Raw genomic sequence first — 12,536 nt, forward strand, 5'->3', positions numbered from 1 at the left:
TATATAAATAAATAATTATATAAATAAATAGATACATAAATAAATCAGTTCTGTTTATTGTTTTCTGATTTGTTTTGACTGATTTACATGGAAGGTGGAAGTTGTTTTAATAGGTATTGTTGGCCCTGGGAAAGAATCCCGGCGAGGTGTAACAATACATTATTTCCGCATCAATCAGAATGTGCTCATGTTTACTTATGATGCACCTATGTTTGCTTTTTCACAACTTATATTTAAGAGAAACAAGCTAGTCATCTGAAAATAGCATAGGCCTACTGTAATTCAGCCAAACTGCAGTATTCAGTTACTTTCATAATGCAATGTGGTGCAGTTCCCAGCGTTTTGGCCCATGTCTTATCCAAAGTTACTTTATATAAATATAATTTAGAAGACTGAGCACAAAAACATGTCTGGCTCAAAAAGTTGTTTTGACTAGAAAAATAATTAATCGACAATATATATCGTAAATATATTACAAACAGCAACTTAATTGTGAGACCAAAGCATTCTGGCTTGGATCAGTCATCAGGGTCATAAAAAAATCCACGTGCGGATGCCCCCAATGGCTGATATGTACAGTATGTGTATGCATGACTGGTTGTTAAACTTTTGCAATTATTTTGTTTATTATTTTCATCCTCATTCTATTTAAAGGTTCTTTGTGATGTATTTTACGATGACAAGTACAAACAGAAACTCTTCGGTCTCACAATAAAGTTGTGCCAGAAATCACTACTCTGTTAAAAATGGTAGCCATGATTAAAATTAATTCTGCTTGAACTAGTAGAATTTTTTACTTTTGTGTCGCAACTGCAATCCCACAGTTAGAACCGAATCTGTATTTTTACATAGTTAAAAGTAACTTCAGGCCTTTCTTAAATTGATGAAGTCCTTAGTTTCATTTTAATAGTGTAAATAACTGTAGAAATGTCATATTGTTTTAGGCTTTCAAATCCCCCTGTGAGCTTTGGCCAAAAGGTTTCTGGGTGTCAGTGGCTAATGATGAATGAGAGAGAGAGAGAGTTGGTGGGGGGGGGAGACCAACACGACACACACAGGCAGAATGTACAGGCAGGGAAATGATCAAGTCTAATATAAACACTTAGTAAAATAATACCAGTGGATGAGTTACTTTGTGATCACTGGCTCAATCACTGTTTGTCTGTTCACTAAACAGCATTTGTGTGTCTCTGTGGAATTATCTGTGTAAGAAAATGTCCAGCTAACTGTAGAAAGTGTACATGACTTCCTCTTTTTCCCTACCAAATGCAATGCCTCGCAATTTACCAAATAAGGGAAAGGTTAGGGAGGGAGAGAGGGCAGGGCATGTGGCTGTTTCTGGCCCATTTAATGATGACTTAGAGGATGTTACCTGCAGTATCTTGTCCCCGGGCTGCAGGGCAGAGGCGGCAGGCCCGTCATGCTGTACCCTAGTAACAAAGATACCCTATAAGTCAAAATGATACAACGTTAGGACAACACAGGGACACGATGGTTTAGAATCTTTGCCTTTCTCATTCTCATCTTAATACCCACCCCCCTCCCCCCTCAAATAAAAATCACATTTCTGCCAAAAAGATACGGGAAGTTCACCAATGCATTCTCTTTAGTCTAAATTTAGAGAGGCATGCAATTCATGATGATAGGATTTTTGTCATTTTAAGTACTTGGGTTTACTTGTTATTGGCATCTATCTTAAAATTTACAGAAGCTGAGTGATACATTCCTCCCAAAAAGACATAGACTATACATGTCAAAATGTTTTATTGTATCGACATAGAATAGATATGAGGCTAGAAAGAGAGAAAAATAGATATACAGTAATTAAATATAAAATAGGGGAAGAATAGTGGAATAGGTACGAACTTGTGGAAATAAGTATTTAGCAGGGAGGGCAGAGATATTTAATCCCCCATATGTCCCCTCAATAACCCAAGGCAGAGATTGTAAAAACACCAACATCTTTTCACTGAGCGCTGAAAGATGTTTTTGAACACAGAAAGTGTAGGACAATGCAGCCGTATCAACTCAACATGGTTCAACAGGTTGTGCACTGGTTGAACACACAATGTGCCACACGTGACACCAGTTATAAACCAAAAACAATATGATGTAGTATTGACAGTGCAGTAGCACCAACATACTACAGTATGTGAGTGAATGCAAAACAAACACATATATTGCATGTTAAAGAGGTGTGTATGTTAGAAGTGTTGGGTTACTGGCATTCATACAGTGAGCCTCATACATGTATACAATCAAATAATTTTGATAATGTGGCTATGAAATCTTTCATCATTTGTATGCAAAGTGGCGCATATATGCAATTTATATATATATATATATATATATATATATATATATATATACACATACTACAAACTGGTCAGTTCATTTTAATACTTCATGACATCCTTTACTGCGGTACTGAGAAAGTGGACTTAAAAACTTAAAGACATCCCTGCCAGGTCACATACGGAGCTCACTGTACATTACAAATGTGTTTGTTAGCAGCTGAAAATTGTTAGTCACAACAATTAAACATTTACATACTTTAAAGCTGTTGCACACAAAGCTGCAGCGCCCTGCAAAAACCTTCCATCTTCAAATGTCTGGATTTTTTCAGAAATTTTGAAAATGTGCCTATTTTTAAGGTGTTGTTAAGTTTGACCACAAGCATATAAACTGCTTTCTCCACAAGTAGGGACAACAAAAGTGGTCAGGTCCATAAAAAAGGATAGTACTGGGGTGAGGTTTTTGCAGCTTAGTGATAACATACAAAAAAATCTTCAAAAAATTAGTTGGTAAATATTGACAGTAGCTCAGTGTACAAAGACGACATATTTAGTAACACCATAAACAGAAAACTGGATTTTCAGATGTTCAAGGCCCAGATCTGACTAAAAATCCAAGTTCTCCATGAAATCTGCCATCAGGACTTAAACCGAGCATGAGAAGTAAATACATCAAAGCCCGGGATCCCACTCCTGTCAATACAGGAAATGAGTCACCGTCTCCACTTGCTGAATCCTAATTAGCCAGAAGTGAAACTGACCCAGTGGCTTGGAGTGCCATAGCTAGTCTTTTAAGTCAAACTTAAAACATCAGTCTAAATTTTGAAACAACTTGTCGGATTCAATGTGATAAGGACATTTCTGTTCTCACAAGTATGTTTTGTAAAACCTTCAATCAATCTAAATTAGTTCTCACAAGATTATTCTGTTTCTATACAAGAAACACATGCAAATAGCTTCAAACTTTAAAGAAGGCTGATCAGGCCAAACTTTGTTGTTGTTTCAAGTAAAAACAAACAAAATGTTATGATAAGGGATATTGTTAGATATCTTTAAAGATTATTTACAACAAAACAATTATGTCAAGTTTAGGATTATAGTTTGTGTCATTTGAACAATACACAACTATGTACTTCTCATGGTAAAATATTCATGTTGTGTTCAGCCATTATAAAAGATAAAAGAGAATTTCGAACCAAAACTAATACGAGATGTTTATGCTTTTTTACTTTAGTGCTTAACAAAAAAAGAGGAGGCACCTTTAGTTAGAATTTGTATGTATATAACAGGCTTTCCAATTCAAACTGAAATTGTTGAAAACAAGTGATGGTGATACTGCTCTAACAGTATAATAATTATCGTTGTATAGCACTTTTAAAAAACAATTTTCAGTTGTAAATTAACCTGAGGGCTACCCAGACATGGGTGCAAACAACCAGCTGAACACAAGGTGGAGCCACAGTCATGTGCCACAGCGGTGGCTGTAGTAGCCTCTAGAGATCAAAACCACAAATGTATAATTAATCAGTCAAGCTGTTTTGATCCACTGCCCTTTTTAACTATTTAAACTCTGGCTCAGTTTAGCCTGAGGTCTGTCCCTAATTTACATTCAAAGACAATTAAAACAATTTATGTAGTCCTAAATCTGGCAATATCTACTAAAATAGTCACAGATATATATGTAAAAAGGGTTGGACAAACCAAAATGAGATATCATAACTAGGCCATAAAATGATGATTAAACCAAAATCAAAGGCATCTGCATTTGTTTGAGCTAAAACTGCTGACAAATGTGACAGCTGTGAGTTGACAACTTCTGAAAAACATGAAAGCAACCTTCAATTGCTTTAGCAAGATGCCTCACATGTGTGGTTGGATGTAACATGGGGACCAGAAGAACAAGCCGATTAAAAGGAAATTTGGTGGTGACAGATAATAGCTGTTTTTGTATTATGGTAACTCAGAAATTGCCACCATGAAGCCCTGTGTGAACCTGAGTTGGGGTCACATGTGTCGGGTCAGAGGTGAGCAAAGCAGACATACATTTCATTTCACACCACATTTAGAACTAAATGCACATTTCACTTTATAACATTTACATTTGAACCATACATAGCCTACTCCCACAACTCAGTGAAAATTAAACATTTGCTGACATTAACTGGGATTACTGCAGATACCCAGAAGATCAGCAGATGACTGACGTTCACTGTCGCTGAGATTTTAAAAAAGCTACAGTATGATGGTAAAGGTAAACATTTCACTCTGATGTGAAATATTGCCAAGTATTCTGCAATATCAATTAATCCCTATTAACATACATAGATAAAGTATGTCTATGTCTAATCATATACCATACATGATATACTGTATTTTCTACAGTAGAGAAATATACTGTTACACAATTTAATTCCTTGACAAAAGTAATCATCTGCTTTGACAAAGTGCAGCTGGTGGAAGCTTTATGGATACAAGTAGAGATGGGAATGATTAAATAACTGTATGTGTCAGCAACTAAGTCACTACTTGTTTATTAAAAACTTAAGTTAAATGATGGATTGACAGTTTGTATATTACCACTTCATACCCCCGACTTAAATTAATTCACCATTCGTCACATAGGCTGTACAGAGGCTGACTGTTTAAAGAATTCTTCTTGTAGGCTCTCTATTTATAGACCAGCTGTCTCGTCAGTTACTCAGTTACTCAACATCTGAGTAACAGTCAGTAAAATCTGCCATACTTCACCATCCCTAGATCAAAGTGTTGAACATCTAAAATCACCCACGGTGTCCCAGAACTAAAGCAGCCTTCCTAAAATAGCTGTCAGAGCTCCGTTAGCAGCGTCGCTCCTTTAGACTGACTATAGCAGCATGTTTCTAGGACAGAATGCCATGTGCAGGAGGCCTGGGGGATCTGCAACCCCAGCAGGCTCTCAGTACAGGCACAAACTGACAAAATCAGTCAAACTCAGAAGTACAAATGATAAAAGAGTTTGGCCTATCTAGTAATAAGACACCATGAGTGCATGTGGGCACAAATCTATTTCTGTAGACTGAAATATTCAAGTTTGTTGCTGTTCTTAATTTTCCAAAAAATCTAATACTGTATAAATGAACCAAACAAGTGTGTCAGGTTCCTAACAACATAACGGGGGCGGGGCGCCACACTGAGTGGCAGCCGTGTCACTCTCACATCTCTCCATGTGTTATTATGTGTGTGTATTTCAGACTGTGTGTGCATACTAATAACAATAATAACACCAGAGTGAAAAAAACATTGAATTTCCCTTGTGGGATTAATTAAGTATATTTTCTTCTTAACAAATTCGGATAACAAGGGTTTCCAATATTTCAAGAGGTTTAGTTTTGATATATATTTTTATGACAGCTCAGGCATCTTTACCCCTTCAAATACATAAACTTCAATTAAACTGCTTTTTTCCCCCAACAGTCTGTAGTGTAAGATCACAGACTCAAAGAGACTCAAAGTTAACCAAGTCAACTGCTGCCTTACAGACATACAGACAGATAGACGAAACACTGCGGGTAATGAGCAGCAGTTTCCATGGCAACTCTGAGGTAAAGCCGGGGAGGCTGTGATTGGCTGGCAGGCCGGGTCGGGTCGTACCATGTCGGAGGGTTTGAAGGGGTTCCCCTGGCCACTGATGCCACCAGAGATACTGAAACCAAGACCAGGGTTCTTCTCTATTCTTACACACAACTAGAGAGAGAGGAGTGGAAGAAATAGACAGACAGAAAAACAAAAAGAAAAGAAAGAAAGACAAGTGAAAGTGAAATACAAAGATCTTAACAATCTACACAAGCATAGAGTAGATAAGACAACATATACAGCAGTGGAAGAGTGCTTTCATGTGATGTGTGACACGTTTTGGCAGCTATATTGGAGGTCCTCAGTTCTCTGGCAACAACAATTGCGCCACAAATATCCTTGTCTGAGTTTTTCTATTTGGCATTATGAAAGCCATCTCATACTAAGAAGGGAAAAACAAAACCCCTCAGCACAATCAGCTGATCTGAATGGTGTGAATGACTTCATGTTCCTACCTAAACTGGTACAATGATCTCCATCTGTGAAATATCTCAGTTTTAGAACTACGCATCCATGGCTTTTTCAAGTACTGTTTCTACATAAACCATTGCTGTTAGAATGCTGCTAAAATTACACTTTGATGTACCAGGTATTATAATAAATTGAGTCCTTAATTAACAGCTTGTTGGCCTTCAAAATCACTTGTCGACATGAGGGTCTGATTTAGTGACCATCATGTCCTGTTATTAACTCATCTGATCTGGCTACAGAAGTTAACATTAACCACTTCTGTCTTTGTCACCTTAGTTTGCTGGTTTGATTTCCGCCTACATCTCTGGATTATTTCACTTTTACCATTTCTATGTTCTTGCGTGCATTAGCTCAAATAGTTTACTGTTTATATTTGTACTGCATTGTATTTTTATCATCTTGTCAGTCATTTGTAAGTCATTTGAATAACACTAACATGTTTGTAATTACATTTTGATTGATTGCTTGACTGATTGACCGATACAACAACAGCATTTTGTTCAGGTTAGCTGTGCTGACTCTTAAATGCAACATCTGTTTTGAAGGCGGAGACAGAGCTAAAAAAAGTTAAAGTCAGTTTACTCTGTCACACTTACCTTACAAATTTAGCTAATCAGACCATTCACCTTTACTTGTAGTGTAACTGAATGGAGCTATATCGACAAAACTAATATCCTTTCTAACCTAGCCATCATTTGAGTGCATCCTATTTTCAAACAGACCTCCAAGATAGTGTGGGATGTGCAGGCTGAAGATAAACAGACAGGTGCTCAGACAGACAGATACCTGTTCCTGGAAACCATCCGTGCTCTTCTGGCCTTTAGTCTGCAACAGGCAGCGAGCGCTCTGAGGACGTGGGTTGGTATGGGTCATGATAACCTGGTTGCTATGGACCATGCCCTGGCTGCTGTGGTACTGGGGGTTGGTGGCTGGCTGATGGGAGGAGTGGGAAGTATGGGGGTTGTACTGGGGCTGGTTCCCAGACGGGGACAGGGCCATGGGCAGGCCGGAGCTAGGGTAAGCCTGTCCAGGAGCAGGAAGGCCTAGATGGGAAAAAAAAGAAACTGGTAGAGTCTAACACTCACTTACACTATAATGTTCTATGATTGCTATGATTGATCAATGTTTTATTGTTTATTTAAGTATGTTGCATAAACTAATTCCACACACCACATCATTTATAAGCTAATTTGCAATGTCCATCCCCAGTGCGTAGGCTGTTGATCTGAGACACATGGAACACATAGTTAATTTTACATTGACAGACTAATGTACTATTACTGGGAAATTGACGGTCACCAACAGATCTCAAATAGCAATATGGGGCAAATATAATTAAAATATCAGCAAGTAACTTAAACTGAATTTAAGGCAAATAAAAACAAAAACAAATCAATACCAAACTTATTTAGAATAAACAGAAGGACACCAGGGTACTAGTTATGGGCAATACCAAACATTTTTTAATAAGATATGATACAGATACTTTTCGTTACTTATCATTTCCTTAATGGGTATGTAATTTTTCAATATAATTATTCTCTCTAGAAGAAAATCATTACACTTAAAGGCAAATCCCATGACATAATACCAGTCATTAATAACACATTTATTACAATTACATGTAATACAATTTAATAAAATGTTTGTGCTAATAAGTGCAAAAATAGGCCAGTAATTATAGAAATACTATGATTATATCACAATAATACAAATAAATATGAATAAAAAAATTAGAAAATTTAAGATTTCTTCATCTTCGTAAACAGGCCATGATTGTTCCAGAGCAACTAACACTGGATGTGGGAGTTTCTTGTCACAAATAGTGAATTTTGTTGTATTTTTATCTGCAGGTGAAAAGTAGCGACACCACGATACGTTTCCTTTCTGCCATTCTCTCACAAGTTTGATACGGAAGTGTGTGACTTTGCGATACTGGATCTGTATATATGTGATTTGGATGTTTTCTTTTGACTCTATGTTTGTTGATAGTTTGAAATTTCTCATGTCGCATAGGTTTCCAAGGTCATGTGACACCAGCTAAAATTCTCATGGCTGTTTATTGGCACAAACATTATACAGAAGTACTGAAAATGCGTGGAAGTGATGCAGCAACCCATGTTTTCCATTTATATAATTTTACTGATTTTTTTTTTAAGGAACCAATACCAAATGCGTAGCTTGTGAGTATCAAAGTATCGCTCCAGCAGAATCGATCCACCCATCCCTACATGTTACGTTAAGTGGCTAATGAAAGGTGATTCCTGGGTAGTTTGTGTTTTGTGACACTCGATTTAATCACTCTTTAATCGTCCTGACAACAGAAACACAAACATAGATTGTGTCAATGACAGTTTAATAACTAATTATACTACATGAGTTTCCGATTTCATGCTGTGATGGGTGTCAGACGGTACTTATATATTATAAGTTTCAACCCTTTAATAAATCTTTACAGGCTACAAATGAACCATTTTCGAATTTATTAACATTTACCTTGAGGCATGGTGCTTTGGTACTGCCCCGGCCCCCCAGAAGGAACCACTGACAAGGGCATCCCTGGTTGGTATTGGCCTTTATTCATCATGCCATCGTAGCCCTGCTGCCCGACCACACGATGGGGCGTAGTGGATGAGGAGGAGGAAGAGGAAGTGGCGATCATGTGTGTGTTGTGTGATTGATGCGAAGGGTTATGGGAGTGGGCACTCTGTGGACAAAGAACGGGCATGGCATTAAAATTACACAACAGAGGAATGAATACTGGAGATGGTTATTTGTGTTGATAGTCTGTGGATAACACACAGTAAAACTAACATGAAAAGGTTCACTGATTAGACACCAGCTCTAACCTTTTTCATGAGGTTGTCAGGTGGGACATCCCTCCTGCCAAGTGAGTAGGGAGCCCACTGGTTGCTCCCTGACACCCCCTCCTGGTCATTATCCAGCATGGCAGCCTGCTGAGATGGGGTCTGAAAGAGAGACAGAGAGACACAGACACCATTACTGAAAATGAACTTAGTAATTAATTCATGTATCAACCTTCGCTTAGTAAATAGCTTTTCTAGATGAAGTAAAGTACTAAACTGATAAATACTGTATCTGAACTGACAGTTACTTTCTTATTGCCCTTTCCTTCTACATCAAGAGCGTTAACACTTGGCTTTAAATCTTAACTAATTATCCGCAACATTAAATATAAATGATTAAATCAGCAACAATCAAAGTAAAAAGAAATGGCTTTGGGTATTATTTATTAATGGTTTAACACTCAAAAAATCAGCTAATCTGTTTCATCAGGACTGTGTGGTTTGATTGACAGTGATCAAACAACCCACCAACTGAAGAATCACAATTCAAATGTTGGAAGCAAGTGACATCCCCTTTCCTAACTAGGCCCTGTCCACTTCAAAACAGTAAGAAGAGCAAAGAGAAAAAAAGACATACTGAAATCTCTTGTTTGAAATAACTAAAAGCATATTAAGAAATTGCTTGAGATGTATTCAGAGCCTTTAAAAGTGTTCCCAGTTCAAAACTGTGACAATATTTTATTTGTATCAAGTGGCAATTAGTAGATAAATAAAAAAAAGATTTTGGTTAAAAAGAAGTGAGCCAGCCCCTTGGTATGCCCTAAAATTATTTAATGTGGTGTAGACCTGCAATGCCCAACAGCTCAATGCCCAACATGTGTCAAACAAAGATCTGCCTGTAGAATGACATAAAACAGTAAAGTATTTTAGGATGGCAAAGACAAATGTCTGCTTGTTGACCTGCTTCAATGTCTGTTATTTTGGTAACCTTGAAATGTGTAAACTGATCTTGTAGTTAGGTCCAAACTCTTGAAATACCAATCCATCACCAGAATGTGCTCACTGGCTGCTACGCTTGACATTTTTAGTGCCTTTCAGTCATGTTGAGAAAGATTCATGGGATCTGAACGCCAAAACGAAGGAGTGTCATACCCAGTTCACTGATACTCACAGTTTGAAGTTAGTTAGAAAAATCTAAATTATGATAGCAATAATGGCACAGAGTTAAATAATAGTTCATGGTTGCTGGATGAAGAGGCAGTGGCAGATATTCGCTATAATTACCTATGTGTGCAGTAATAAGAGCAGTACCAGGGGTTCATTGTTCTCAGAGAGATACTCACAGCGTTAGCAGACGGAGGAGGAGGTAGTGGCAGCCAGCGGCCAGCAGGGGGCTCATGCTTAGTGTTATTGTAAAGGTTAAAGTTCAAAGTGCTGCTGCGCCCCTGGCCGTGACCCCCGCCCTGACAGAGCATGCCCAGCGTGAGCGTGTTGTGCTTTAGGACACCACTCTGATTGGAGAAGACAACATCACATGACATGGGTGAATGTAAGGGGGTGGGGTGGGGGGTGGAGCCTACACAGCGAGCTGCGGCGTTTTGACAACACACTGTGAGCTCCACAAACAAACAAACAATAACACTGATAAAACAACAACAACAGTGCAGAGTTGCTGAAAGCACAGAGAAATGTTAGGTAGTGATTGATAATACACACAAAGAACATACTGTCATACAAGCAACAACTGGTGGATCAATTCCTTCAAACATTAGTATGGACGTTTTCAAATTAGTCTTGTAGTAATGTATGTGGATATTTAAACAAACAATAAGCCCAGTCCCAAACTGAAAACTAATAACTATAAACATGTTGAACTTCAATGGACAGAAATTCCACAGCTCTGTCCAAATGTCCAGATGTTCTTTTGTTGTTTTTGTTTTGACAAGGTGGATGTATTGTGCACCATGTGACAGGCTAGGAGGATCATATAACGTATGATTGAACCATTAATATTCTGCACGTTATTAAAAGCTCTTTTCATAACTGTGTGCTCCAGACATCCTCCCTCTTATGTCTGATTGTCCTGTCTGTTGAGTCACCAGTTCTGATTAAAAAATTTGTTTGACATTTTGGAAAATATGTTTATTCTGTTTATTGCTGAGAGTTCTATGTGTAGACAAATAGCACTCTCGTGTCTGTACAATACATTTTAAGCTGGTGCCAGGAGACATATAGACTGGAAACAGCAAGCTTGGCTCTGTTCAAAGGTAAAATAATAAGATAATAATATACCACCAAACACCTCTTAAGCTCTTTTTTGTTTAATCTGTTCAAAAAGTGTAAAAGGACAAGTTGCACTTTTACGGGGTTTATTTGCTGGATTTATTTCTTCACTGGGCCAGTGACTTTCTGGAGTCTTGTGAGGAGGCAGGAAGCAGGAAGTTACAAGACATAAATGCCCTCATTTGTTTTTACACTTTGGTTTTTGTACAGATTAAATAAGTGACTTTATGAGTTTTAAAGTGCTGGAAGGTTTTAAAATGTTAGGGCCAGTCGAACTGTTTTTCCATGTTTCCAGTCTATATGCAAAGTAAAGCTAATGGCCTGCTGCCTGTGGCTTCCTACTTAGGCTACTTCCACACTACTATGTTTTTGTTTAAAAACAGAGTTTTAAAACGAAAACGATCTCAGTCCACACCAGCGCTTTAGCTGCATATCAGGGTTGATCTCTGCTTATACTAAAATGACTGATAACGCGCATCTGGCAATTCACATACACTGGGCATGCAAATGCCGGTGTAAACAGGAAGCTGAATGTCTACTGAAAGAAGAAAGTACTGCTACGGACAAAGAACCACAACAGAGATTTTTTTTGCAACTAAGTGGAACTGTTACTGAAAGTAACACGGGAGTACAAAGCGACTGTGGCAGTAGAAAACAGACAGGGAGTCGTTGCAAAGCGAATACAGCGACATGCACAGTACAAGTGTGTATTTTTTGCACAGTACAAAATATTTTAATAAAAATACCAAAACAGTGTCAGTAGCATTGTGTTTTTGCTTTGCATGACTGATAAGACCCAATCAGGAAGCCAAAAGTGAGTGTCTGCATCATCGATTTTAATGTCCTCCATTTTGTCTCTTGTTGGAGTTTTAATACAAAAAAGGGGTCAGCACCGTTTTGAAACTTTTTTCTGAAACTTTTAGGTCTTTGGATTTGCCATTTTAGTCAAGACGGGAGGAGCAAACGTAGCAAAAGGTCTGTGTTTTAAAACGAAAACGTAGTAGTGTGGATCTGAACTGGAGATCCTGGAGGACTGAATGCGAACAAGTGCTGTATCTTAAAGTAACAG

The 12,536-nt window shown here is 37.9% G+C and overlaps 1 protein-coding gene across 6 annotated transcripts in view; it reads right to left on the minus strand.

The window, feature by feature from the left end:
- The window catches only part of lrrc7 (leucine rich repeat containing 7), a 132,220-nt gene that overhangs the window by 3,777 nt on the left and 115,907 nt on the right, over positions 1 to 12,536 (minus strand). For 3 of the 6 annotated variants that reach the window (XM_038715232.1, XM_038715231.1, XM_038715230.1), the window contains 5 exons: positions 9,227 to 9,346; positions 8,874 to 9,084; positions 7,164 to 7,420; positions 5,925 to 6,017; positions 1,373 to 1,447 (listed from right to left, as the gene is read on the minus strand). In XM_038715232.1, the coding sequence (XP_038571160.1) occupies positions 1,373 to 1,447; positions 5,925 to 6,017; positions 7,164 to 7,420; positions 8,874 to 9,084; positions 9,227 to 9,346 (756 nt within the window). Of the gene's footprint in view, positions 1 to 1,372; positions 1,448 to 5,924; positions 6,018 to 7,163; positions 7,421 to 8,873; positions 9,085 to 9,226; positions 9,347 to 10,050; positions 10,696 to 12,536 lie in introns of those variants that run through there. The other 3 variants (XM_038715235.1, XM_038715233.1, XM_038715234.1) reach the window with 3 other exon arrangements.

The sequence above is a fragment of the Micropterus salmoides genome, unplaced genomic scaffold, assembly GCF_014851395.1.
Source record: "Micropterus salmoides isolate LMB-PRFRI ecotype aquatic unplaced genomic scaffold, ASM1485139v1 Ms_hic_scaffold_13, whole genome shotgun sequence".
In the NCBI taxonomy this organism is placed as follows: Eukaryota; Metazoa; Chordata; class Actinopteri; order Centrarchiformes; family Centrarchidae; genus Micropterus; species Micropterus salmoides.